General features: G+C 50.3%; 1 gene segment (V, D, J or C); it reads right to left on the bottom strand.

The window, feature by feature from the left end:
• Nucleotides 1–6,252: 6,252 nt before the first annotated feature.
• The window catches only part of LOC123000546 (T-cell receptor alpha chain constant-like), a 33,543-nt gene continuing 13,942 nt past the window's right edge, over nucleotides 6,253–25,853 (bottom strand). Inside the window, 4 exon segments of the C gene segment in view lie at nucleotides 6,253–6,413; nucleotides 7,095–7,202; nucleotides 8,001–8,045; nucleotides 9,545–9,799. Of these exon segments, the coding sequence occupies nucleotides 7,096–7,202; nucleotides 8,001–8,045; nucleotides 9,545–9,799 (407 nt within the window).

Below are 25,853 nucleotides of genomic sequence, written 5' to 3'. Positions count from 1 at the left end.
GCTCTCCCTCAGTGGGATTTTTGAAAGGGGGGGGGGATCTCTGCCTACTGTCTCTGGGATGGAAACATGCTCCCATTTCCAGAGCAAACAGGAAGACTGGGCTCTTTCCTGAGGTGGTGAAAGCCCCCTGGAGCCACTTAGGTGTTCTGGCTTGTGAGAAGATGGCCACCCGAGAAGGTGGCCCACTGGGGGGTGCTGCAGAGGTCTGCCTTACGCTTTCAGACCTTGTGTTCTGCGGGGTCTCCTGGGAACCTTTCTGAGGACAGAGAGGCCCCAGAGGCTGAGAGGGGAGATAAGAACCAAAAGTGCTCGGGGTGGGGGTGCTCTGGGGCTGGGAGTGGTGGCTACTGTCAGAAATTGGGCCGTAGCCTTGCCATTGTCTCTGGCAGGCTCTCCGTCGAGCTCTCCTGGAAGCTGGGGGCCACGGAGGGAGGAAGCAAGCGTGCCTGCTGGTGCGGTGAGAAGCTCCTGGGGCCATGCTGAAGGGAAAGGGGTCACCTGCTGTGGGAAACAGCACACACTAGTGGGGCCTGGGAGCCTGGAGCTGGCCAGGGGCTGGCCTCCGGCAGCGTGGTGGGCCAGCCTGACGGTCAGCGTGTGGGCTCACGGTCCCTTTTCCCAGGTGTTTCCTTGAACATGTGTGCTTACTGAGCTTGGACACCCTTATCCCTTCGATGGCATCGAGAAGCTGGCGGGCTACGTTGTATTGTATCCACATCACGGATGAAAAATTAGGACTCCAATGTTGAACACTAGTGGGGGGCGGTTCTCCTGACTCCTCCTGAGGACTCGTCCCCCAAATCTGGTAACGGAAACGCCATCATGCAAATACAGTAATTGACACGTCTCTTTCATGCCTACATACTCACTGGACTGTTAGCTCCTTGAGGACAGAAACTGTATTTAATAGGAACAGTACTTTATTGAGATCAAATTTACATACGCTAAAATGCACACGTCTTAGGTGTCCATTTTAACACATTTTGACCTGAGTATACGCCCACGTAACCATCACTCAGAACAAGATACAGATAATTTCCACCACCCTGAAACTCCCCTCATGCCCTTTTCCAGTTGATCCTTTTACCCCAGAGGCATCCACTGTTGTCATTTCTATCACTGGTGATTAGTTTTGCCTCATCTTGAACTTCATCGATGTGGAGACATACAGTTGGACAGAGACAGTCCCGAGAGCCTGGCACGGGTCTGGCACGTGGCAGGAATGCAACGTGAAAGAAAGTCCTGGTTCTTAAACTACCCTACGAGAGACAGCATTGATCTCATTGGGAAACTGAGGCTGTGGGCAGTTAGTGACCTGCCCAGGGCAACAAGGCCAGGGCAGGGGTAGACCCAGGCTCCCCATTCTGAATGCACATCTCTCTCTCAGCCTCCCCCTAGCTACCCCCACCCCCACCCCAGCGCTCTATGAGCGAGCCTGATGACGCAGGGCAGGTAGTGACCCCTGCTGCTTGCGGGGCCTGACCCGGGGACCCACTTCCCTGTATGGGAGGTGCTAGGATCACCAAGCTCTGGCAAAGGGCAGGGGCTCCGTTCGCAGAAGGAAAGTCACCTGCCCTTTTATTTTCCTCTGAAGGAGATTTTTCCAATTTTGGGGGGCTTTCCTTCCCCCAGAATAAACAGACTAAGGGGAAGAGGCCTTTTTGGTAGAGCGCAGCTGCCCCCAGCTGGGCGGCGGGGGACACTTCCACCGAGCGGGGCGCGCCAACACGGCGCGTTTTGCGCGTTTCGGGTTCTGGTCTCGGTTCTGTGGCTCCTTCCTTGGCACTTGGCCTCCTGCCTCCCGGGCTACTGGTCTCCGAGCAGCAGAGGTCTCTCAGGGCCGTCTCCCGGCGCTTCGGCCTCCGCCTGGAGTGAGGGTCTTCCTCGGAGAACCAGCCGGTCCCAGCTCTGTGTGTGTGTGTGTGTGTGTGTGTGTGTGTGTGTGTGGTTGGGGGGCAGTTGGGGCCCCACACCTGGGGGAGGCTGGGCTGGACGGAAGCTTTGAGGGCCAGTATTAAGCGAATATTTAAACAGGTGTGGTCAAGGTTTGATCCGAGGGCTCCGTTCAGAGGCGGGGCGGAGGCGGGGTGGCGGAGGCTTCTCTGCAGGGGGTTCGCAGCACCTTCCCCGCCTGCTGCTGGGTGCCTGCCAGCGCCCCCCCCCCCCAGCTCCCCGTCTTCCTGTCGCACCTGTGGTCAGTAGCGGTATAATGGCCAGCCAGCCTGGCCCAGGCACGTGGCCTGGGGCGATGCTATCTCTAACTCAGTATTTTTAACTCCCCTTTGCAGAGGATGTGGCTTCTGCGGGAGAGCTTCAAAGGGTGCCCCACTTGCCCCTCGGGGCAACCATGACGTCATGGAAATGGGGAGGGGAGGCCCTAAGCCCCCAAACACCTGGCGAGAAGTGGGAGCCTTTTTCCACTTCCTGTCCTACTTCTGGCTACTGACTCAATGTCTGACCTGTTTATTAATTTCAAAATACAGCTCTCCATGTGATACTCAGAGGAAAGCTTACGCATGTGTGTGTCTGGGTGAAATGAGGTCTGGAAACCAGGTGGCCTTCCACAAAGTCCTCAGGGGTCAGGGTGCTTAACAGAGTGACCACACCCGGCCCCACCTGGCTGCTCCCCAGGCCCGCCCTCCATCCAGGAAGTAGGCTGGGTCTTAATGTGGGGAAAGTGAGGCGGTCAGTAATGTGACCTTTGGCCCCTGACCTTGGAATGGTGGTGCAGTGACCCGAGTTCTGACTCCCTGGCGCCTGGAGTACCATCCTCCAGACTCTCTTGGATGATTGCCCACCTGGGGGCTTCACTGGCCAATGGGCCATCACTCAGGTTTTGCTTTTCCTGATAGTTCTTGACAGGTCACTCTTAGCTCTTGGCAAAACAGTGAAATAGTGGCTCACCCAGCCGACTCCTCTCTTCATCTCCATTTTCCTTTCTCTTAGGCTCGCCCCACGGCCCCCACCAACTTGGCTTCCTTCCCAGTGCCTAATGGCACTGAGTACTTATTTGTTCCTTTGCTAGTTAAGTGTATATTAAGCATCTGTGGTGTGCCAGCCACGCGCTGGGTGTTGCAGACCCACGGATGAACAAGATACGCCGCCCATCCCGAGGAGTGCAGAGTTGAGTGGAATTTCCTGCCAAGATATTACCTGGTAACTAAGGTGATATCTGTTAAGGCTTTCCATGTGACCCAGGGGAACGGGATTTTAATGGGCAAACCGAGAAGACAAATAGTCCTTCAAGACTCAGATGGTTGCCTCTCCAATGGTGGCTCATAGCAGAGGGGGGGGTCACTCGGTTGGAGATAAAGACCCCACCCCACTTCAGGGTGTTCCTGAAGCGCATACTGGCTTAGCCCCCTTCTCTTGAGGGGACAGTGATTCCAGTTACATTAAGCGGGCAGGTCTCTGGGTGAAGTGTCAGAGAATCCTCTAGAATCTTAGAACCGGGGTCTTGAGAAGTCATTCGGTTCATTCTTTTGCCTCCAGGGCTGGCCTGTGCTTAAGCTCTTTGGGACAGGAGGGTATCTGTCCAGACAAATCCATTCTCCAACTGGCCTTGATGACACATTCCTTAGTGGGACAGAGGCCTTGTCTCCTTGAGGCTGTCTCTGTTCTTGGGGCCTGGGGCTCTCCAGGGCTGGGCCTTTGTGTGGATGTGATGGCTGTGTCTCCGGGTTTCCTCAGCAGCCTCTTCCTTCCAGGCTGAGAAGTGCCTGGGCCCTTACTGCCCTGAGGGGCTCTGCTGTAGTGTGACCCCAGGCCCAGTGCTGACCTCCAAGGGGGTACAGGAACCCTTTGTCTGGGCCTCCTCGTAAGCGTATTTTAATCCCCTCTGACACCCTAGGTGGGGCCTGGGGCCAGACGTGAGAACAGAGTGGATGAAGATGAGTGGGGTCTCTGTATCACCCTCTCTCTCAGCACACCCACTTGCTCTTGGTCTGCCCTCTGACTCGGCTCTAATTGGCTTTAGGCTTAACCGCCTTAGACTTGACGGAATGTTCTTGCTGGGATCGAGGAGCCCTGCTTTGAGGTGGAAATGTCTCAGGGGGTGTGCCGACCCTGCTTTCCAGATGGCCCCTACGTGCCTGAAGCCTTGTCACCCTTGGCTCAGGCCGGGCCAGGAAGGAGGAACCCTTGCTCCCTCCGTGGGTCTGGGTGGATCCCCAGCCACTGCCCATCACCTCATAGGCCCTTGGGTGGCCTTAGGGGTCCATGACTTCAGGGCCCTGACAACTGAGGACCCTGGGCTGGTGTGACTCCATAGGCTGCCCTGGCCTTCTCCCAGGTTCTTGGAGGGGTCTGTCTTTAGCCCCTTCACTGCCTCCCAGGGTTCTTGCTCCTGTCCCCTGCTGTAAGCCCCCACGTCCCCCTCAGCCTCAGCACCTTTGCCACCAACTCTCAGGAGCAGGGCTGCCTCCCCGCCACCCACACACCCCTTGCTTGGATCTTTTGTATACAGACCGAAGTGAATGACTATTTTAGGAGGAAAAAAAGATAAACTAATTTGCCTTAGGTTTTTAGCGGTTGATAAAGGCTTGCTCTATTAACCCTCCCAGGGGCATTTTCGTTTAAAGGGGGAGGAGAATGCTTTAATTAAAAGGAATTCCCAGTGGTGGGCTCTCTGGCGCTGTGTCAGATCCATGAGGAGGCGGTTTTCGGTTCTCCACAGGTGGCAGAACCTCACCTTTGGGAAGGTGGTACCTGTCCTGTGTGTGTGAGAGGGACCCGCTCTGACAGGGTGTCCTCTGTGGCTGTCCCCTCTAGTGATCTTTAAAAGGACTTGCATATAGGTTACGGATGAGGGGGCTCAGTGAGAACCGAGGATTCCGTGGCTGCCCTCCTCCATAGAGGCCACAGAATCAGAGGTGCGTGGAGCTGGAGGCAGCCCCCTAGTCTTAGATGACATTTTACAGGCAGTGACCCTGGAGCTCATGGAAGGGAGGGATATGCTCAGGTCCCTTGTTGAGCTGGTGGCTCTATCCCCGTGAAAAGAACAGGCCTGAATTGTAGCTGGAGGGATTTGCATGTTTCTGGCTGATGCGGTCAGAGGCACACGCGTGAACCATAGAGGTGTCTGGGGATAGGACCCTCTCCTCCCACTGGGACTCGTAAGCCCTGGGCTTGATAGCAATAATTGTGAGGAGCATGGCTGCATGTCCAAAGGGTGTTCCCATCAGTGTCCATGACCCCAGGAAAGGCACTCAAGCTCAGAAGAATACCAGGGATCCCAGGGAGCCCCACCTCCTGTCCTCTAGGTAAGAGCATAAGACATCCACTGTCCTTGGCAGAGTCCCTGAGCTTGAGGGGAGAGGATTCGTTTCTTACATCCAGGCGGGGGTGGGGAGAGTAGAAAGTCTGGCTAATCTTCACCCCCTTCCCCTGCTCTTAGACTGGGCACCCCAACCAGGCAGTGGAGTGGTGGGTGGTCCCCAGCCATGAATCTGTGAGGGCAATGCACGGTTTCAGTGGGAATCCAGCCTGAAAGGAAAGGCAAGGGAAATGGTCCCGGAGGGCAGGAGACAGTGGGTGGCATTTTGGGGATACTTGCTGTGTGGTCCCTGTCTGCCAGATTTCAACTGCCAGTCCTGATCGGTCATGGACATGGGCCTCCCGCTATGGGTGGCCCAGTGGTGTGGCGGGAACATGGAAGAGCAGGGACCTCAACTTTTAAGTGGGTTTGCCTGGCCCCCAGCACAGCCTTCTAAGTGGAATTTTCTTTAGAGGTTGTTCCAGGAAGAGGTTGACTTCAGCAGCTTGCTGAGTTAGGCTCCCCAGACAACATCGGGACAAACGCCTTGGTTTCTGCCCGGGCAGGGATCAACAGCAAGCTGAACGTGACCCTGACCAAATCCAGTCAAACAGGAGCACCGTCCCGGCTCTTCCAAATTGCCTCTAATGAAGCCACGGGTAGCAGAATACACAACAGGGCTCAGATACACAGCATAGCGGGGCCTCCGTAATCATTTGCCCACATCTTGGGGGGAAGGGTGGTACATATGCCTGTATGAACACTACTTAAAAAATACAAACTCTTCACAACGTTCTCCAGGAGCCAGAGCCCAAGAAGACCCACTGGGGATCCCTCGTGGGGGTGGGGAGCGCAAGAGGCAATCTCAGGGGAGGGGCAGGGCGTCCAGCAGCCCCCTGCCTTTGCTGGGAGTGCCTGACAGGCCGCAGTGAGGGACCGAGGCGGTGGAGGCAGTGCTCGGGGGCTCTTCAGATCTTGATCACGAATATCTGGTGGCATCCGGTTGGTGTCTGTTGCCAGTGGGGCCCGAGAGGCCAAGAGGCCCAGGGAGCCTTCTCCTCCATGGGGGCTGAGAGTCTGCCTCTGCTTGAAGGGGGGAGGAGGCACGGTGGGGCGGCAGGAGCGAGGGAGTGCCAGGCCCGCTCACGGTCCTGGTGACCTGGGATGAGGAAGAACAGTGGTTAGGCCGGCTACCGAGGAGACAGACTCAGGACAGTTAGGGGTGTGGGTGGAGATGCCTCTATCTGTAGAGTTTTAGGAGCACAAGGACACTGGAGTTCTTGCTGATGGTGATGGAACAGGGTGCCCTTGTCAGTAGGGTGACCAGGGACACCGGGACAGAAGGATATGTCGATGCGGGCTGGGATTAGGGGATAATAGGAGACTAATATCTTCGCATCGTACTGGGCGCAGAGGACATGAGGAAAGGACCTGGGGGCCCCTCTAGGTTTTGCAGTGAAAGGAGTACAATAGAAGGCGTGGGCATAAATGACTCTGGGTCCTGAGGTTTTCTTCTTTTTCCACTCGTTAGTGGGGGGCCCTTGCTGGGACTTGGCCTCAACGTCTTTCTTTCCAAAAGGAGGAGAATAACAGCTGTTCTTCATACTTTGTAGGGGAGACATGGCTCAACGAGGTGCCTCTTGTCACCTGAGGAGTCCTACCAATGTTCTAGGCCACTGTTATTAGCAATAGGAACCCCTCACTGGAAAAAGGGGAGGAGTTTGGTGGGCCCCACTTAAGGACCTAAAAGCAAGACCTTGGCGGGGGAGGTTTGCTTTCTGAGCCTGGGGACCTGCCTTGAGACCGTCACAGCCGCACTCCCCCCGAGATGCCCGCTCACCTCAGCGGGACCACAGGCGCAGTGTCATGAACAGGTCAAACCCGGCCACTTTCAGGAGGAGGACGCGCAGCCCGATCACCAGCAGGTTGCGGGTGTTTAGGTTCATATCTGCAAAGCCGAGAGGTTACTGGCATGTACCCTGGAGGTCCGCACAGCCCCCGTGACCCGCCCGTGGTTTCCCCAAAAGGGGACTGGGGGGGGGTTAGCTCCTGGCCCACCTCTCCCTTTGAGCTTGGGTGCACATCCCTTCGTAAGCATATTTATATATTCCTCCAGGGCCACCAGTATTCCGTGTCAAAGGAAAACACCAACTGCACTCGGTCCTTATTTTATGTCTGCATCCCTCAGGAGCGGGGATGGGCTGGGGCTCAGAACTCATTGTAATCCCTTGGGTGTGGGCCCCTGAGTGAGAAGGTGGTGCCTGGACCCCAAGGGGACCATTCAATGAAAACGGCTCCGATGGAAATGGACGGGCCCAGGGCAGGCGCCCGGGAGTGGTGGGGATCCTGAGAGCCAAGACCCCTGCCTATGTGAATTCTGCTGCTTTTCTTGAAAGAAGGCAGAAGCCCAGCTACCGCTACAGAGGGAACAGGCCCTTGGGAGGAGCTGGGGAGCTCGGGGCTCCACATAAGCCAGTCGGAAATATCGCAGCTGGGCCACTGAGAAACTCTCTTTGGTTCTCCAGAGCCCTAGGAGTGAGTCATGGGGTCTAGGGAAACTAGAGACTCAGCCTGAAAGTCCTTGGAGGGGGAAAGAACATTAGAGATGGTGAGAGGAGCCTGGGAATTCGAGAATGTTCCCGTTCTTCCTAACTTCATTCCAGATCCACATATCCCTTCCCACCTCTCCTATCTAGTCAGGGTGATTGTGGATATATCTCGAAACTGGGATAGACCCCTCTCTTACCTGTTTCAAATTTTTTCTTTATCAAAGTGGCATTACAGGAAAAGTCTAAAAGGAGAAACAAAGACATGTTCTTAGAGTTGCATGTGCTGACTCTCCCACATCAGACCTCCAAGGATTTGGGCGGATGAACCTCTGTCTACAGGCTTTCTGCGCTCTCTCCTGGAGAGATCTGGAGGCGACTTGTCGCCTGTGGACACCTGCTGGGGGAGCCACTGGCCCTGGCTTCTGGGTACCACTCCCTTCACTTCACAAACACTGGTCGTGCCAAGTACCTGTCACCCGACACACGGCCACAAGGAACCATCAGACACAGACCCTGTGCTTGGGTCCGGAGGCTGAAAGAGGCGGTAAGACACCACACAGTGACAAGTGCCATAAGGGGTATAGATGCTTTCCTTTGTCCCACAGAGTCTCCATCCCTGCACTCCAAATTTGTTCCTTTGCTGTCACCAACCCAGGCAATGGTGCTGTTGTTGACTCAGCGGCTTGGGCAGAAAATCCAGCCGCCTTCCTTGATCTCCTTTTTCCTTCGCACCCCTGCATAGTTCTTCCTTTGAATCTGAAATCGTGTTGGCCACTCAATTCCCCTGCCCCCTGTCCAGGCCTCCATCATCTGTCTACGGCAACAGCTTCCTTTCTGCTTCTACTCTTGGCTCCTACAGTCCATTTTCCACGCAGCACTTGGAGTGCTCTTTTACAGAAGTAAATTGGATGTCATTCTCCTACTTAAACCAATCGATAGCTTCTCATTGTACTTAGGAGAGTGGCTGCGCTCTCCTGACCTAGGGGGCCTGTGACGTGGCCCTTCCCCACTTGGTCCATCTCCCGTGCTGCTGCTGTTCCCCTTCCTCGCCGTGCCCCCGTGTCAGGCCTCCACAGCCTCCCCACTCTACCCTCGGCACGGCCGCTCCCTTCTTAGCCTTTAACGCTCATCTCACCTAGAATTTCCCTGGAGAGCCCTTCCCGGACTCTCTGTCCCCAAGTTGGCTGTTTCCTCCACCCCCACGTTACAGCACGTGTTCCAATCTGAAGTTCTCTAGATTCCCGCTTGCTGATGGATGGCTTCCTCAGGGCAGACCCCTCACCGGACTTATTTACTCCTGCAGTCCAGCACCTGGCACCTTGTAGATGCACAGTCCGTGTTTGTTGAGTGAATGAACGACTGGGTGAAGTTGGATCTTTGGCAGAGAGACAGAACCAAGGGGAGGTATCTCGGAGAAAGGCATCAGACGGGGGCCTTGCAGAGCAGTGAGGGGCAAAGAGCCTGAGCAGAGGCAGGGAGGCAGACCTCGGGCCAGCTGAGAAGCCAGTGGCCTTCCCGCCACCTTCTCCCCATCCTCTCTTTGCCTAGGACGTGCTGCGACCCTCCAGGATGGAGCTCAAGGGTGCTCAGTAACAAGAGCGGAGGGGCTTTGCTGACAATGGATGAGGCGGAGACAACCCATCAGAACAGCTTTTAGGTGCCATCCCCCCGAGCTCCGGGAAGAACCAGGTGTCCCAGGGTGGGGAGACTCAGCTGGCACAGGCACCGAGGCTGCACTCACCTGAGCTGGAGTAGAATTCCTCGTTGAAGGTACTGTTGCATTTAAACTCCGTGCTGTTGCTCCAGGCCAGGACCCCGTTGCTCTTGGAATCCATCACCCTCATGTCCAGCACAGTTGTGTTCGGCCTGATCACTGTGCCCTCCTGGGATTGTGGCACGTCAAAGTGAGAATCAAAATCGGTGAACAGGCAGACAGACGGCTTACTGGATTTAGGGCTTTTCAGCTGGTACACGGCGGGATCAGGGTCCGTGATATCTGTGGGCCCAAAGAACGCAGGTTAGGGGATGCTCATTTCCCTCCTTGCCCCAACCCAGGTCTGAGTCCAGATGCCAGTGATGGGCAAGAGCAGGGCTCTGTGGGGCTGGCAAGTCACATTCGCAGGCTTCAGGTGGGAAAGAACATTCTAGAAACCTGTTGCTCTAAGTGGACTGGAAGTCAGGGCCAGGCATAAGCCACGAGTCCTGGCCAAGAGGCCAGCTCTCAGTGAAGGCTCTCTGCCTGACCCTGCCTGCCATTCAAGGAAACCAGAAACTCAGGGCTCCTTAATGATCCTGTTCATTCTTTTACTTTATAACAACTTCTTCAAAAGCACAGCGGGACTGCTGTGCAATAACATCGCTCTGGCAGGACAAGGCAAGCCTAGAATAGAAGCCCAGCAAAGCAGACCATCCGTCTTGGAATCAGGGGTGCCCCCCCCGCCAATTAGGCTGGGTATTGACAGGAATTGGAGGTTTCTTATTGGCTGGCACTAAGTTGGAAGACCAGTCATATCACCAGGAGATTTCTCATTGATAAAAGTTCTAGATGATAAGTCAGAACACCTGCATCCCGGTCCTGGTTTTACCACTCATTAGATACAAGGCCTTGAGCAAGTCACCTCAGCCCCCGAAGGGTCGGGAGTTTCATCTGTAAGATGGAGATATTGCCGCCTCCGCCTTCGTAACCAGGCTATTCTGAAAATCAAAGGGGGAGTTTCTCTCTATAAAATGATGTGTAACAAACTATAAAGTACGGAATAAGTGAGAGCTCTTGAGGATACCAGGATATTGCCATGATAATGTGCTACCGAGTGTTACACAGTCCGTTTCTACTCTTCAGCCCCAGGAAGCAGGGGCTGCTGGAGGCTTCTCCTTAGTGGTGAGAATCATTCTTCAGTATTTCTGTAGGATTTTGCGTTTTTAATGTAACTCTCATTGTTTATTCTTTCAGACCTCCTGCCTTTAGAAGAGGAATCAGAGGTTTGCTGGGAGGGTTAACACATTGGGGCCACCCGGAGAGTTTACAGCAGGGTTGGGACTAGAGTTTCCTGCCCCTGTGGTTCTCTGCTCCCACAGCTCCCCACCCTGCATGCAAGGTTTTTCAGACCAGGGGTACACCCCACTTGTGAGGCCAGCCAGGGTGGCCTCGGCAATGCGGACTTCCAGCTGGACCTGAAACTAGGGACATCCGCCTTTGGCATGGCCTTGGGTTGCTGAGTCAAGGCATGCCAAGGGTGTCAAGTCAAGGGTGTGGGGCTGTCCCTGGAGCAGCAGAACAGGGATGGGTCCATGGTCCCATGTGAGGGACATCCAAAGCTCTGGCCCTGCGGGATTCTGCCTGTTCCTCTCCAATGTCCCCGTTTCTGGGGGAGGGGAGGGTCTGACATCACTGTGGGTTAAGACCCTAGGGCATAAATCTTTTATAGGGAGGGGAGAGGCGGGAAGCCATTATGTGCCATCAACATACCCCAATGGGTTTGTTAGTCCTCAGTGGGAGTCACCAGTGGGACTGGGAAGGGGGATGTGGAAGGGTATGGAGGTGCTGAGAGAATGCGGCCTTGAGGAGAAGGCAGAGGGTAAGGTGCCACCAGCACAGTTTGGGCTTGGGGGGGAGAAGGGGTTGCGGTGGGGGCCCGATGGCCAACTCTGAGTCCTGGTTAAACACTCACTCAAGTCCTCGAGCCAGTTAGTGTCAGGCTGGAGAAGGTCTAGACCACACTGTCCAACGTGATAGACTTCAGCTACATGTGGCTATTTAAGTTAAAACAAACCCTAAGGAAAGCAAATTAAAATTCAATTAAAAATTAAAACTTCATTTTAAGAGCGTCGTACCTGCCATATTGGACAGTGCAGGTCCAATGGAGATATTGGTATCTCCATTGGAGATGACACACTTGATAACACACTTCCATTGTCCCGGAAAGTTCTCTTGGACAGCGTTGGTCTGGAGAGAGCTATGCCACAGAACATGAGATTTTTGAGGAAATGTACCGAGGGCTGATTGTGGGCCTTAAAAACCATCTTTAAGTCTGTGTGTGGGGAGGGCGACCCCATCGGGGACAGGCCAATTTTTGCTTCAACTTCACTAGCGAGAGATCAACATGAAATAGCGATCAATGAAGTCAGAAGACTCGAGGTGATTCTCGCTGCTCTCAAGTCTTGTTTTTATCAAGACTTCATTCGTTTGGGGCTTCCCTAGCTGCATATTTGCTGTTGTTTCTCCTGTCCAGCTTCCTTACCTCTGATTTCCTCTCTTGCTCCCCTGCTCTCCCCGCCCCCTCCATCCCCCATTCTCTTTTTCGAGCTTATCTTCCAAAGTACTTGTCTAAAACCTAGAGCTGATTGCATCATTTTTCGTTCAGAATAATTCGGGGACTCCCTTAGTGCCCATAGAATAATGCTCAAATTTCCTGGCATGACATTCAGGGGCTGCCATGATCTGGAGAGCTTGAATTTTTTCTCTCAAGTCCTTTATGTGCCCTAGACGAGGAGAACTGGCCCTGAGAAGTCTTCGTGTTGGCATGCTGGAATGTAAGTTCCATGACAGCAGAGGCCCTCTCTGGTTTACTGCCGTATCTCTAGTGTCTGCATATAGGAGGCACTCAAGAAACAACTGTTGGATAAACAAATGGCCTAATAACCATCAGATTTGCAAAATTCCTGCTTATCAGAACTTCTTGGTAAAAAAAGCTGGGTACTTATCCTTAAACTTGATTTTTTTTTTGTAGCCCCTTTTACTTCCACTCCCATGTACCTCTAGTGTAACCTTCTCTTTTTGTCTGACGACAAGAAATGAGTCACTTTTAATTCGGAGGCCTTGAGGGGTCCGTCTGCCAGACCCTGGGAGGAGAGGCATTCTATTCCACGTTAGCAGCACACATCCCACCATGGATGACATCTCAGAAGTTGGCCTCAGCAAGACTGGATCAAGTTTTCAATGCGGAAGTTCAGCTGTGCTAGATCCTAACCCTTCATTTTAATTCAAAACTGACCACGGAGGCACATGTCCGAATGCTCTAGTGCTCCGCGTGCATCGGGGCACAACGGTGATTGAAGGCTTCCTTCCCATGAAATCTGTGCTTTGTAGTTAGGTACTAAACCCAGAAGTGCTCCCACTTAGCAACTGTGACTCTGGGTCCCACTGAGCCTCTGGTGAACATCGGAAGCAGTGAGCCTGGGCGGACTTACCAGGAGTTACGGAAACTCTGGTTCCCTTGCCAAATTTCAACTGAGAGGCAACACCTTCATGCCACCCCTGAAATCTCCACTACAGAAACCCTTAGTTTTCTCCCCCTCTGAGAGATGGGGCAACCTACCTTGTAGAGCCCACCGAAGAAGGAGAGGGGAGGTCCCTAGGACATGGGGCGTCCACGGAAGGAGCTGGCCCCCTCTCACGTTCACATCGGGTCTACATTTCTAAATTGGATCCCTGGTTTCCCAGTGGCTGGCCTTGGCCCTAATTGTATTCTCTTGAAGGCTCTAGAATTCCTTTTCTCTATTGTCTAAAAAAACATTTTATTTGCTTTTCCCTGCATCCAATTTATTATCAGATGTGTTTACTTAGGCCAAAATGCACATGCCTTGTTCACACCCAAGGTCATGCCTTCTTTCTTATTGTTCCTTATGCCTGAAAGTCCCCTTCTCTCCAATCTTTGCCCATAGAGATCTTACCTATCCTTCAGGCCCAATGTACCCTTTCTACTGCATAAAACCGTATCTGTCTAGGCCGCAAACTTATTCCTCTGAATCTCTATTGTGCCTATTGATGTCATCAATTTATTAATACTAAAATAGTTTTCAGCTTGCTAAATTTGCAATAGTTATGTCCCTTTAGCTAGTTTTTATCCAATTTGGGAATAGGTCAGTCATCTATCTTAGACTTCTTTGCAGTCAGTCTAACATTTTTTAGAGTGATGGCCACATAGAAGGCATTAGAAAATATCCATTGAACGATTAAAGTCAAATTTTAATGTGTTTGACCTAGAGAAACACAGATTTTCAAAATTGATAGTGATGCCTTTTCCTTCCACACAGGCCTCTGTAAGACAGTTCATTGTAACACCCGCAGTTAGCCTCACCATAGTGAGACTGATATCCCCAAGGTAAGGAATAGAGACACTCCCTGGCCCATGGGATTGCAAATGGTGCCACCTGGGATGACTCACCAGCTATTACAGACACTTGGGTTCCTGTTCCAAATGTGAGTTTGCCCACAGTTCCTCCAGTATTCACACTGCAGGTGACACCATTGCAGAAACTCACTAAACTCACTAAATCTCCCTCCTTCTCCAGTAGGAGAAGTACTGGTCTCCTCCAGGGGACCAGAGAATCACGCTTTCTAGAGTTAGGCCTTCTGCTCTTTTGTGTTGAGAATATGGTTGTTCATCCGTTTCCCTCCTGCCCTAGCCTGCGGTAGTAGCCTGGGTTAGAGGTTGTGATTTCAATAAACCAAGAATTCCGTAGAGCATAACCCCTGTTCAGGGCAACAGTAGCTTGGATCTTCTCATGGAGGTTCCAGGACGACGTGCTTATCCCTTGCTGCATGATTCCTAAAGTCTCAGTCTGAAGATGTTTCCCGAGCACTGAGTGCTGGACGGAGAATTTTCTGGGGATGGGTGGAAAGAACCATTTGGGATCCTACAGAAGAAAATACCTGGGGTCAATTTAGCATCCTGGATGGAGTAGACTTAATTGCCAATGTCGACCCTCGCCCCACTTTACTTACTTGCCTGGACACTCAGTCTGGTCCCTGCTCCAAAGATTAGCATGGTACTCTGCTGTATCCTCACTGCAGCTAAGGCCTTTGTAATATCCTTCTTGACCTTAATCTACCGGAACCCACCAGGCTCTGAAAGCACCATCCTAAAAGTCTCCCGGGGTCTTCGTTTCTTAGATGTTCTATTTCCCAGGGAAGCTCTTCCCCCTCCCCTTTACGATAATGTAAACCTTTTATAGCAAGGCCTTGATGAAGATGGGGAGAATAATAATGATAATGAAATTATTATTAGAAAGGCTACCATTTATTAATGACTTGCCTATCTGCTGGGCATTGTCTTATAGTGTTATGATGTGGTTCTTGGCATTTTGCTATTGAGGAAGTAGAGACTTTCTTAGTTAGAGACAGTAGAGCCAGAATTTTCCCCAGATCTGCCAGCCTCTCAAGTTTGCTATGAACCCCATACCCTCGTGCCTCTGTGCCTTGATACGTCACATCATATAATTGCCATTCAGATAGGGGTCGGGGTCATTTTTACCCTGGGAGAGGTTCAAAACTCTACTAAACTCCAGAAAGGAAGATTCTGGGAGCAGGTGTCCCCATACTGTGTCATTAGCCGAAACAAGGAGTGCCACTGCTACCTGAGGCAATAGGCAATAAGAGAGAATTTGGGTTTGCCATTAAGTCATTCCTTTCCCCCAAGGGCACGTCGCTAATTTCCTGAATGTTCAGATTATCTGGTGCTGATATTATCGGCTTCGCTTGAGAGCACTGAGTATCTGGAACTCTTTTTATGTTTCCGTAAATTATTCTGCTCAGGCTTTCATTTGCTCAATTGGCCCTTGGCACTTCTGTCCTTAATATGAGAAATGGGAACATTTTAAGTCACCGAGAGAGCTCGTAGGAAATGGAAAACAAGTGTTTAATATTCCCTCGAGTTTGCCATACATCACCGCCTGTTTTCTCATAGACAAGCCAACAGGTACTTTTGCCCTGGACACGTTCGTGGTCATACTCACGCGGGTGCACAGCCAGCCTGGTCCCGGCTCCAAAGGTCAGCTGACCGTAGCTACGAGACAACACACCACAGCGAGGTGCTTTACAAGAACTCGAACTCGGGCAGGGTGAGCCTTCCGGGGGCAGCAACGTCTCCTGCCCCTGTGCTAGACTCCTCCAAATCACTGTTTCTCTCGCACAGGAGAAATATCTGGCCCACCCAGTCCCAGTTCCTCAGCTTTCAGTGGAATAAGCCCACAGACCTTTCCTTCACAGCCAGCCTTGGGCTGGTCTGGCCTTCCTGGAGAGCGGACACCCTTTCTGGGTTCCACACTGAAAGTGAAGGAGGAAAATTGGAAGAGTCTGAAGAAGAGCCAGGAATTGATTGGGAAATGAATCTCGATGGGGGAATTCAGAGCCCTGGCAACAGATGGCAGGCCTAGGGGAGGACGAAATCCTGGAATGCAGGCCCATACAAGGCTCTTTTAGAAAGTGGTTCTGCTATTCCTTGAGGGCAGAGAAAGAGAGAGGCTAACATTGCCATGAGATAGTCACATAAAAGGCACAGTGAGGACTGCTTAACTCTAATGGTTGTGAGAATCAGGAGTGAGTTATATACAGGGCCCCAGAATCTTTTTCTCCAGAGGTCTCCAAGATTTTAGGGTTGACATCCATACGGGGAAAAAAAAAATCTCCGAAGTTTGAGAGTGGTTTAGACCAGTACTTCTTGGTGAGAGTTTCACAGAACTCTAGTCCTTCTAAATTTTTCTACAAAAAAGAATCTAAGCTCAAATTAGTTTGGAAAGTGCTGTTATACTGTATACTGACAAGGCATATTAGCTAATTTTAAAGGCTCTGAGAAGTCCCGCAGTAAAGAAATCCAGAGCTTCTCAAACTTATTTGATCTAATAATCTTTTTTTCTTAAAACACTATTAAGATCTGTGGAATGTGTGTGGGTTTATATATAAATGTAAATATATTCCTTAGAAGTCCCTTTTCTAGTTCCAAGAATTTAAAACTCCATCCAAATTTTAGCTTAATTTTAATCCTTCGGTTTTCTGGGTTCCGAATCTGTTCTCTTGCCTACTCCTGTGGACACGATTAGGGATCGCATTGATTCTGATTATTTCTTTCTAATTATCACAAAACAGTTTCATTCTATTCGGGGAATTGCTGAACATGTAGTCAGCTGTAGAGTGAATTCTCCTGCCACTACCAGAAATAGCTCGAGGCTGGGTACAGATGAAATCAACATGCAGGAACCACAACACTTCAACACTTTGCAAGGTTTACTTTCTAGAAACAATGGCAACTTTAAAACCTTTTCCAAATGTGAATTTCTCAGTCTTCCTTCCACCCACCTTCCTCCACTCCTTGGAGCTCTGTACTTCAAAGAAGTTTCTGGTCCTAACGAGAAAAGTTTCCTGGGTGGTCTCTCAAGTGGAGACATAGACTCCCTATATTAATCAGCAGATGTTTTCCTTTTTCCTGTTAAAACCCATTTGTGCTTCTTCCGTATCACAGGCATTATAGTTTTTACATGCGTCTGAAATCTGGTTCTTGAGAAATATGGTGGGTTCCAGGCTTTCCAAATGCAGCCTGAACAGACGCATGGGAGGGAAGAGGCTTTGCTAACGCGCCCAAATGAACAAGTAAAGACGGAGGAAGTTTTCCCCAGAGAGAAGGGCTTTCTCTCACCACGTGCAGTTGGATGGATTCTCTAATCTCCCGTTTCCAAGTCTTTGACAACGCTTTCTATTGGGGAATACTGGCCACTGTCTAAAGGAACATGTTTTGAACAGTTACTTCCCCTGCACTCAGGCCTTCCTGACTCCCCTAGCCAGAAGGCATGTTTTCAACAATCCTGTTTGGTGACACTTCTGTGCCAGGCCTGGGGCTGGGCTGTGGAGGTGTAAGGATGAAGGAGAGAGGGTCCTGGCCTCACCGAGCTTACGGTGCAGTGCAGGATGCTTGGAAGTACCAGGCAGCTAAGACAGGAGGCTGGCCATGCCTTCCTCTCTGTTCGCATTGCAACCTGTATGGATCTCCTCTACGACATGCTGGTGACCCCGTCCGAATTGTCTGTTTACACGTGTGTTTACCGGCTGGGAGATTCTGGACGGCAGAGACTCCGCCATATTTCCTCCTTCTCTCCCATCTAGCATAGTGCTTAGAGTGTAATAGTTGCTTAGTAAATATTTGTTGAATAGAAAAGACTTCTAAATATTTTAATTCATGTTTGATGCAGTCCTGCTCTCTTTGACCAGGACTAGTTCATTTCTCTTTTGAATTCTATATGGTTCTATTTTCTAAAGTTTTTATTGTTTTTATTGCATGATTTAGGCTTTAAGCCCCTCCTCTACCTCACAGTTAGAGACGGAGTTTTGTGAGAGTGTGTCTAATGGCCAGCGTCTTTGGGAAGTTTAATTTCCCACCTTTCATGAAAACTTGATGATAACAAAAATATATTTTTGGCATAATCAGTCATAGTTTCTTTTCTGATAAAGATCTTTTGTCTCAAAAGAATCTAGAAACAGCAAAAGAGTCTGTCTCAGTAATGATGAAAAACCAATCCCCATGGGCAATTTCTAGCATTAGAAAAGAAACCGCTATTGAGCCAGTGGCTGAAAATTAAAATTTCAAAACATTCAAGCCTCATAAAGAAACATGAGAAACGGGCTCAGGAAGTGCAGACTCGTCATCCAAGAAAGCAGAGTAGGGACTTTCCGTCTTGGCTAGAGTCTCGGGGCGGGCACTTACTTGGATGCGCTTGGAGTCTTGTTCCACTCCCCAAAGTGAGCGCTCTGCCACCGGTCCATGCCGTGGTAGGGTCCGGTACAAATACGTGCCCTCTGCCACCGGGTGGCTGTCCGCTCCCCTCACAGGCTTCCAGCATTCCCTCTTGGAATCGGAGCTTTTAAACAGCCTGTTTCAGGGGTGCCTGGGTGGTTCACTCGGCTGAGAGTCCACCTCTTGATTTTAGCTCAGGTCAGGATCTCAGGGTGGTGGGATCAAGCCCCGCTGAGCGTGGAGTCTGCTTGGGGCTCTCTTTCTCCCTCTGCCCCTCCCCCCATGCCCACTCACTCTCTCTCTCCCCTCTCTTTCTCTAAATAAATAAATACATAAAACCTCGAAAAGATTAAACAGTCTGTTCCATGGTTTCGAGGATCAATTTCTCTTTCCATGTCACTTCATTCCCAAAAAACAGCGCTAGGTTTCTACTTCCCTCCCCGCCATCCCTGCATCCTGCCAACCCAATTCAATGACTTTACTGATCTCTTCAGAAGTGCCGAGCCCTGGCATCAGGGCTGCCATGATCACCACGGCAAGAAGGCTCAGGATGGGCACACTGAAGACCAAATAGTGGCCTCCGAGGTCTGGGGTCTTCCTTCTCAGAGTGGGAGGGGTGGCACTGGCAGAGAGTGGCATGGACAACAAGAAGACAGTAGTCAAATAGAAGAGTCAAGCTCCACTCTAACTCTCTCATTCCTAGCTGTGCGATCTTGGGCGCATTACTTACGGGAAGCCTCTGTTTCCTTCTCTGTAAAGTGGGCCTGATGCCAGCTACCTAACAGCAGGATGGAAGTGAACGTTGAATGAGAACTTCACGAAGGCCAGAGAGTAGTCACTGGTACATGTCAGGCCTTCAGTCAATAGTAGCCAGTGACGTAATGATTCAACAATGCTTTACACTAAGAGCAAGACATGAGGCTTCTTGCAGCTCGAGGAGACCCATCCCTGCCCCATACGCCCCTCCAACACCCCTGGGTGCCCCCACCCTGGCTGGGGGCGTAGGTATTTCATGGATCCAGGGGGAGGTGTGAGAGAGAGTCTCAGCCATTGGGGTGAGGGGCGGGGTAGACCCCTTCGCTGCCAAGGAGAAAGTTCAGCTTCCAAAACTGAACCAAGAGTGAACTGTTTTTTTTTTTTTCTCAAAACTTGAGGATCTGTCTTCTGAAAGCACCGGGCAAAACCCTTATTCAGCAGAGCCTCAACCATTTCATTAGATCCAACACCCTGATCACTTACTCCCAGACAACCAAGGATTCTTAACGACGGAGCAGACAGCATCACAAGCTCTCATTATTACCGTGTCCTTCCATAATCTATTCCTGTCTACAAAACTTCCCTTATCGGAATGATAATTTCTATAATACTCACAGGGGTGAACAACAAGCCTGGTCCCTCTTCCAAATGTAGGTCTGTAGTTTCCTCCTGATACACACAGTGAGGAAAGCCTTTGATAAGACCTGTCTTATGGGACCACCCTCTACCGACTGCCCCAGTGGTGTTGGGGCAACAGTCCAGGGAAAACCCACTGGTGGAAGCTCTGAGAGTTGCATGAAATCTTCCGTGGGCGCCCTCCCCCAGTGTTGGAGCCAAGGAGGGGGGGGGGACGGGAGACGGTGGTGGGGGCTGGAGAATGCCTCACCCTCCTTTATCCAGGAGAACACCCCCACTCCTGTCAGCAGAGAAGGGGGGAGTGACTTCTCAGGACCACCACCACCCTGGCTGCTTTGCCAGCACGAACGGTCTGACCCCATCCCTCTTTTGTCAGATACAAGGGGCTTCGGAAAGTCTCCGAGGCTGGAGGGCCAGGGGGTTTGATGCTTTGTCGCGCTGAAGCCTGTCTACCTCCTTTTCCTGAAATGCTCCTGTTCTGTCTTCCCCCTTCCTTAGCTCTTCAGAGCTACCCGTTCCTAGGCTTCTTCCTGTGCGATGCCCAGGGGTTTGGTCCCTGCATTTGCCTGGTTCTAGGACAGACTCCAAGCAGGATCCAGGCCCTTCCAGGGACTGGGGCTTTTCTCCTTCCCTCTTCACCACCTGGAAGTAAGCCAAAGCATCCAAGGCTCGATTCCCTTTTCTTTCCTTTCCTTTCCTTTCCTTTCCTTTCCTTTCCTTTCCTTTCCTTTCTTTCCTTTCTTTCTTTCTCTATGTGCAATGTGGGGTTTGAACTCATGACCCTCGGAGTAAGAATTGCATGCTCTACAGACTGAGCCAGCCAGGAGCCCCTGATTCCTTTATTTCTAATGACCTTGATTCAGCAGGGCCTGGCTTTTATGAAAACAGAGGACAGAGAAAAAAAAAACACACATAAGAATTTCCATACAATCTTTGAAAGATGGGAGAACCAGGGACCATGCTCCCTACTTCAGAGATGTGAAAACTAAGCTCCCAGAAGGCATGGCTTGGGCCAAGATCCTGAACTGAGGCGGGAGCTCGGCCCTCAGCTCCTGGCTGGTGTGTGCTGCCCGCCCTCGGCTTCCCGCACTCTGGGCTTGAGGACCGTGTTAGCAAAGAGCTGTGCGGCTCTGCTGAGCTCCGGGGTAGGAGTGAGGGGCTGGGGCCTTGCCCCTGCCCTGCACTGCCTGTCCAGCGTGCCCCGGGACAGACGCTTGGACTCTGGGCCTCTGGATTCCCCTACAACAAGGGCAAGATGTCCCCAAGGGCACTTCCAGCTCTCATTGTCAGTGGGTCTTTGTTCAATTTGAAATACAGCCTCAGGCAAGAGCAGGGCAGACTTTCTCTGAGGCTGGGAGCATGGTCAGTGGAGATGCTGAGAGAAGCGGAGGGCCAAAGAAACAAGGGACAGGCAAAGCTTTGGGACAGTGACTGTCTAAGAATCTTAGGTGTGGCATTGATGAATGACATCATGTGTCTTCCCGCCCCCGCCCCCCGCCCGCCAGAAGAAGTTGTCCAGCCCTGGGGTAGGCACAGTGATTGGGGGTGGCTCGAAGAGGGTCATTCGTACAGGAGGGCCCCAGCTCACTTACTTGGTGTGACCATCACTTGGGTCCCCTTCCCAAAAGTGAGTCTGTTGTTCCCATAGTCGCACTCTGGGTAAGTGCATTACAAAAAGGTCCTGGGGTTGTGCACCCTCTCATGGAGGACATACAGCCTTCTCTGGAGCGCTACAGGCTGGGCCCCGGGAAAGGTTTTCCCTGCGATGCCAGCTCTGAGCATACCTAACGGGTTTCGCAGCAGCTGTTGAGAAACACAGCCTCTAGCTATTTCTTCTCTGGGAAAAACAAAGCCTTCACAAAAGTTTGTGAAAAACCTGCCTCCTACCAGGCCGGTGGGTGTACTTCTAAAGATACCAGGCCAGGGCTGGGGGAAGGGGGAGCATTTTCTCACCTCAGCTGCCACGACTGAGAAGAAGGTACCAGTTTTTTGGGGGACATAGGCAAAAATGTACTTTTCACTTTGCCAGAAAGAGTAGGAGCAAGGGCATTTCCAGCACACCGTGCTGGGGCACTGCTGAAACCATGCCTAGGCGGGACTCAGTCACCTCTTCCTCTCCGGGGCTTAGCGAGAGTCCTGGCGACTCATGCCTGACTCATTGCCGTTTCTGTCCTCACCTCACTCAAGGATTCTGCCAAGGGGGGGCCTTCTGTCCTCAAGAAAGTCAAACATCTCAGCAGATAACAGACATAAATCCTTTTCCAGAAACACACAGGTGGAATCATGCTCAGTCTCTATCAGGGAATGTGGATGGACCCTTGTCACCGCTGTCCTGTCCCCAGCCAGCGGGGTCCCTGCCAGGCCCCAGGCTGTGTGTATGACCAGTTGCAGCAGCCATCTTGGCACACTCACGTCTGCATCGTTATTGGACTTTTAATATGTAAGTGTTGTTTCTCTGATGAGACCGGAAGTTCTTGAGAGCAGGGGCCATGCTTATGCTTCTTTTTTTGTTTCTTTCCTTTTTTAAAACCAACTGTGGTCCCTGGCTTATTGATGACACCCAGTAATCATTCAGTGAGTTGAACTGATTTTTACTGGGGATGATTGTTGGGACAAGGAGGCCAATTTTGGGAGAGGTTAAAAGCAAAGTATACTCTGGGTAAATGTGAGCTTCAAAATCTAAGTGCTTAGGCCGGAAAAAATCAAGCAAGCATTTCTAAGATGGATAATAAGGAGGCAGTATAAAACCCCAGACACTGTGAGGTTCGTACTGACTCTCAGCAGACAAGGGACAACTGAATGAACAAGCAAGTTACTTGATTCCCTAGGAAATTCCAACATTTTTCTCTTGATATCTCGACACTGATTCTCCTTAAAGGGTAAAAAAAATAACATGGCCGAAAATATATATTCTGAGCTAGCAGCATTGTTATGACCAATAATAACAAAACAGTAGTAGTGGTAATATTGATATTCCATTACAGACCATGCTAAATGCTACATGTAAAAATGTAAACCCAATACTGGAGGTGGGTTTACACATTTCTGGAGATCTGACTTACTTGGGCTGATCAAAAGTTGGGTTCCAGTTCCAAATATGAGCTTCAGATAGCCTGTGCTCACACTCTGACATAACGCCATACAAAATGGTACCCTGTAACTGAACCCTAGTCTGGGATTCCTATGTCACACAGAGATCAGGTACCAAGCGTGTTCCTGCATCTGTGTGCATGCACCAAAGTGGGAGGAGGCGTATAATTTTACTATTTAACCTTCATTTTCCTAAGACCAGTGGAAGATAACAAGAAATAAGGCAGAACCCAATAGGAGATCCTGCTTCATATGCAGTAGATTATATAAAAATGTCATGAAAAAAAGAGTCATGAAAATTCAGGTAGAAAAAGTCATTCATATAATTACAGACTTCCAGTTCTAGCCAGGACCTACGGTAGTTTTATCCACCCACACTTACTAAGTGTTCAGGACATGCTTCTTGCATTAATGATGCTTATGGATAATAATGCAACGCTATCGTTGCTAACTTATCTTCTTATTTAAATAGACAAAACCACGCCCGCCCCCTCAAATAAAGCAATGAAAGCAGAGGTTCCTCAACTGTAATCCAAATCAAGATATTTCATAGAACTTACTTGCTTTAACAAATAGTCTTGTTCCTGTCCCAATTTTGAAGCCCGCAGTGTTTCCCCACAGTGATTTGTGCTATGACAAAATGGGCCATTTCCTTCTCCTTCCATTTTTATACCACAGCTTGGGGAGCAGGCCCAGGATGCCTATGGGAAGGTGCTAATAATAAGGAACACTGTTTTTTATACTTCCCCAGTAAAACCCATTTTTTTCCCTGTGTTGAACATATCTCACACCTCCTACCGGTTTCACCAAATACTGGTCATTATTCTATGAAATCCAGGGACCAGAATCCCCAGGCTTTAGTCCCAGCCCTATTTTTCACTGACTTTATGATGTTGGACAATTTAACCAACCTCCCTGAGTCTTAATGTCCTTATTAGAAAAATAAAGAGCTCTGAATTAGATGATATCTAAGCTCCCTTTCAGAGCTGAAGTTCTGTGGTCCAGCAACATCCAAAGTGCCCTTAATGTTGCATTTTCTATAACTCACACCTATGTCAGGCACTTGCAGATCAGCCACACAGGTGACTGGTCTACCTGGGGAAAATACAACATATAGCGAGACAAAGGAAGACTCTGGACGAGGGAGTGGTTGCTGCCAGCTCCTCTGTCTTCATGGGGGTAAATGCTCCCAGTAGCCCTTGTACTTTTTGTCTCTTTATGAAAAGGGGAAGAGAATCTTTTGGACATTTAGGGCATTCAAATCAAGATCTCCCAAAGCTCCTTGTCAAAGTCATGGCAATATTTAAGAATAGAAAAGATAAATTCCATGTTTTTCCTTACTGTGATTGGCATTGTCTCTCATTTCTAAGTAAGCCCTGGCGCTGGGTCTATGACAGAGTGTGGTAGAAAGAGCAAGGCTTTGAGATCAGGCAGACGGACCCTGGTGTGAATCTAGACTTTTCTACTCACTAACACTGGGATCTTGGGTGAGTACTTTTCTGGGCCTCAGTTTCCTCTTCTATAAAATAGGGATACTGCCCCCTGCCCCATAGAATTGTCTGAGGATAAACCATACCATATGTCACGTACCTAGCATCGCATCCACACATCCTAGGCACTGAGAAAGTGGTTAACCCTTTCTATGCTGTTAGATGATTGATTAACAAGGTTATTTTCTCAGGATTATAGAATTTGTTTATGAAATAACCATTAGAGTCTGCACACTTGAGTCATATAAACTCTCGGGTGGTATAGGAATGAGGTCCCAGAACCACAGATTTTGAGTGCTTTGTCCTTCTCAACTCACATTGGAGGAGTCTAAGGCACATGGAGGGGCAATGGCTTGCTCAATGTCACGCCACCAGCTGGGGCCAAGTTAAGAACTCTAGACTGAAGCCAGAAGCCCTGGGCTCCTTTCTCTGCACTTCACTGACTCTCCCTGAACAACGTGTGGTGTAAAGGGACATAGTCTCTGGAGTGAATTTGGTATGGCTTCTTTGGAGCATGGATAAAATGACCTTGAATATCCTCCCACCCTACTTTGTCTTTGAATCAATGGCAGTGGAAGTAGAAAGGGTCCATTAGATCACGGCCATGCAATTTTCTGCACTTCTAGCTTTTCCCCTCAATCAGGCTCCAGTTAGCTCCCTTCTGGTGCTAAAAACTCTGATACTAGACGGAGCTTCTGCCAGCCTCCTATCTCGGGAAAAGTCTTAATGGTTGGCTCAATTCCACCCCAGAGAAAATATGCTTGTATAGTCTTGCAATGCTTTCACTAATTTCTCTGGGTGCTACAATTCTTAACACATCAACACTAGATTACAGCTCATTATAAATAAGACACAAATGATGCAAATGGCATCTCCTTTTCCCCCGATCACTGTCACCAGAAGACATTTTGTAGTTACCGCTTACTCAGCCCCACCTTCAGCCAGGTGCCTGTCCTAAAGGCAAGTTTGTCATTTCTCCCAGTCAGTCCCACAGTGTCTGATGCCTCATAATGAATTCTGTCACTTCACCTCTTTTCCTGATTTACCCTAATGAGTTAGAAAGCACTCAAGATTTCATATAGCTATTTGACTTATTCGTAGGGAAGGAAAACACCCCTTCTCCCCCATGGAATAAATTCATAGGCCTTGTGCTAGGAGGGCGGAGAGGTCATGCAGACCTGCTTCCCCGTTTCCAGGAGAGAAAATGGAGGCCCAGAGGCCAGAGATCTGTGTTAAGTTCCACTGTTAGTTGGTAGCAGAGCCCAAACACTGGTCTACTTGAGTCCCAATCTAGAGTTTTCCCCCCTCCACCACATCCTGGATGTAGCATTTACTTCATTTCTTCTTCCCTTTGGCCTGGAAACTTGAATTCCATTAAACAAGCATTTATGAAGCACTACTTTGTAAAAGGACCATATTAGATGCTTCCTGGGATATAACAAGAGTCTCTGCTCTCAAGGATCTTTCAGTTTTAATGGGAAGATCTTCTCAGTAATGAAAGATTCCCATAGCTGTATGTGTCACAGATTGTCCAAGATTCCACAGCTCAATTTGGGGTATGGGGTCTAAGAGGAAT

This window comes from Ursus arctos, unplaced genomic scaffold (assembly GCF_023065955.2).
Source record: "Ursus arctos isolate Adak ecotype North America unplaced genomic scaffold, UrsArc2.0 scaffold_89, whole genome shotgun sequence".
NCBI classification, from domain to species: Eukaryota; Metazoa; Chordata; class Mammalia; order Carnivora; family Ursidae; genus Ursus; species Ursus arctos.
Note: the sequence above shows the minus strand (reverse complement) of the source record. Positions and strands in the feature narration are given on the sequence as shown.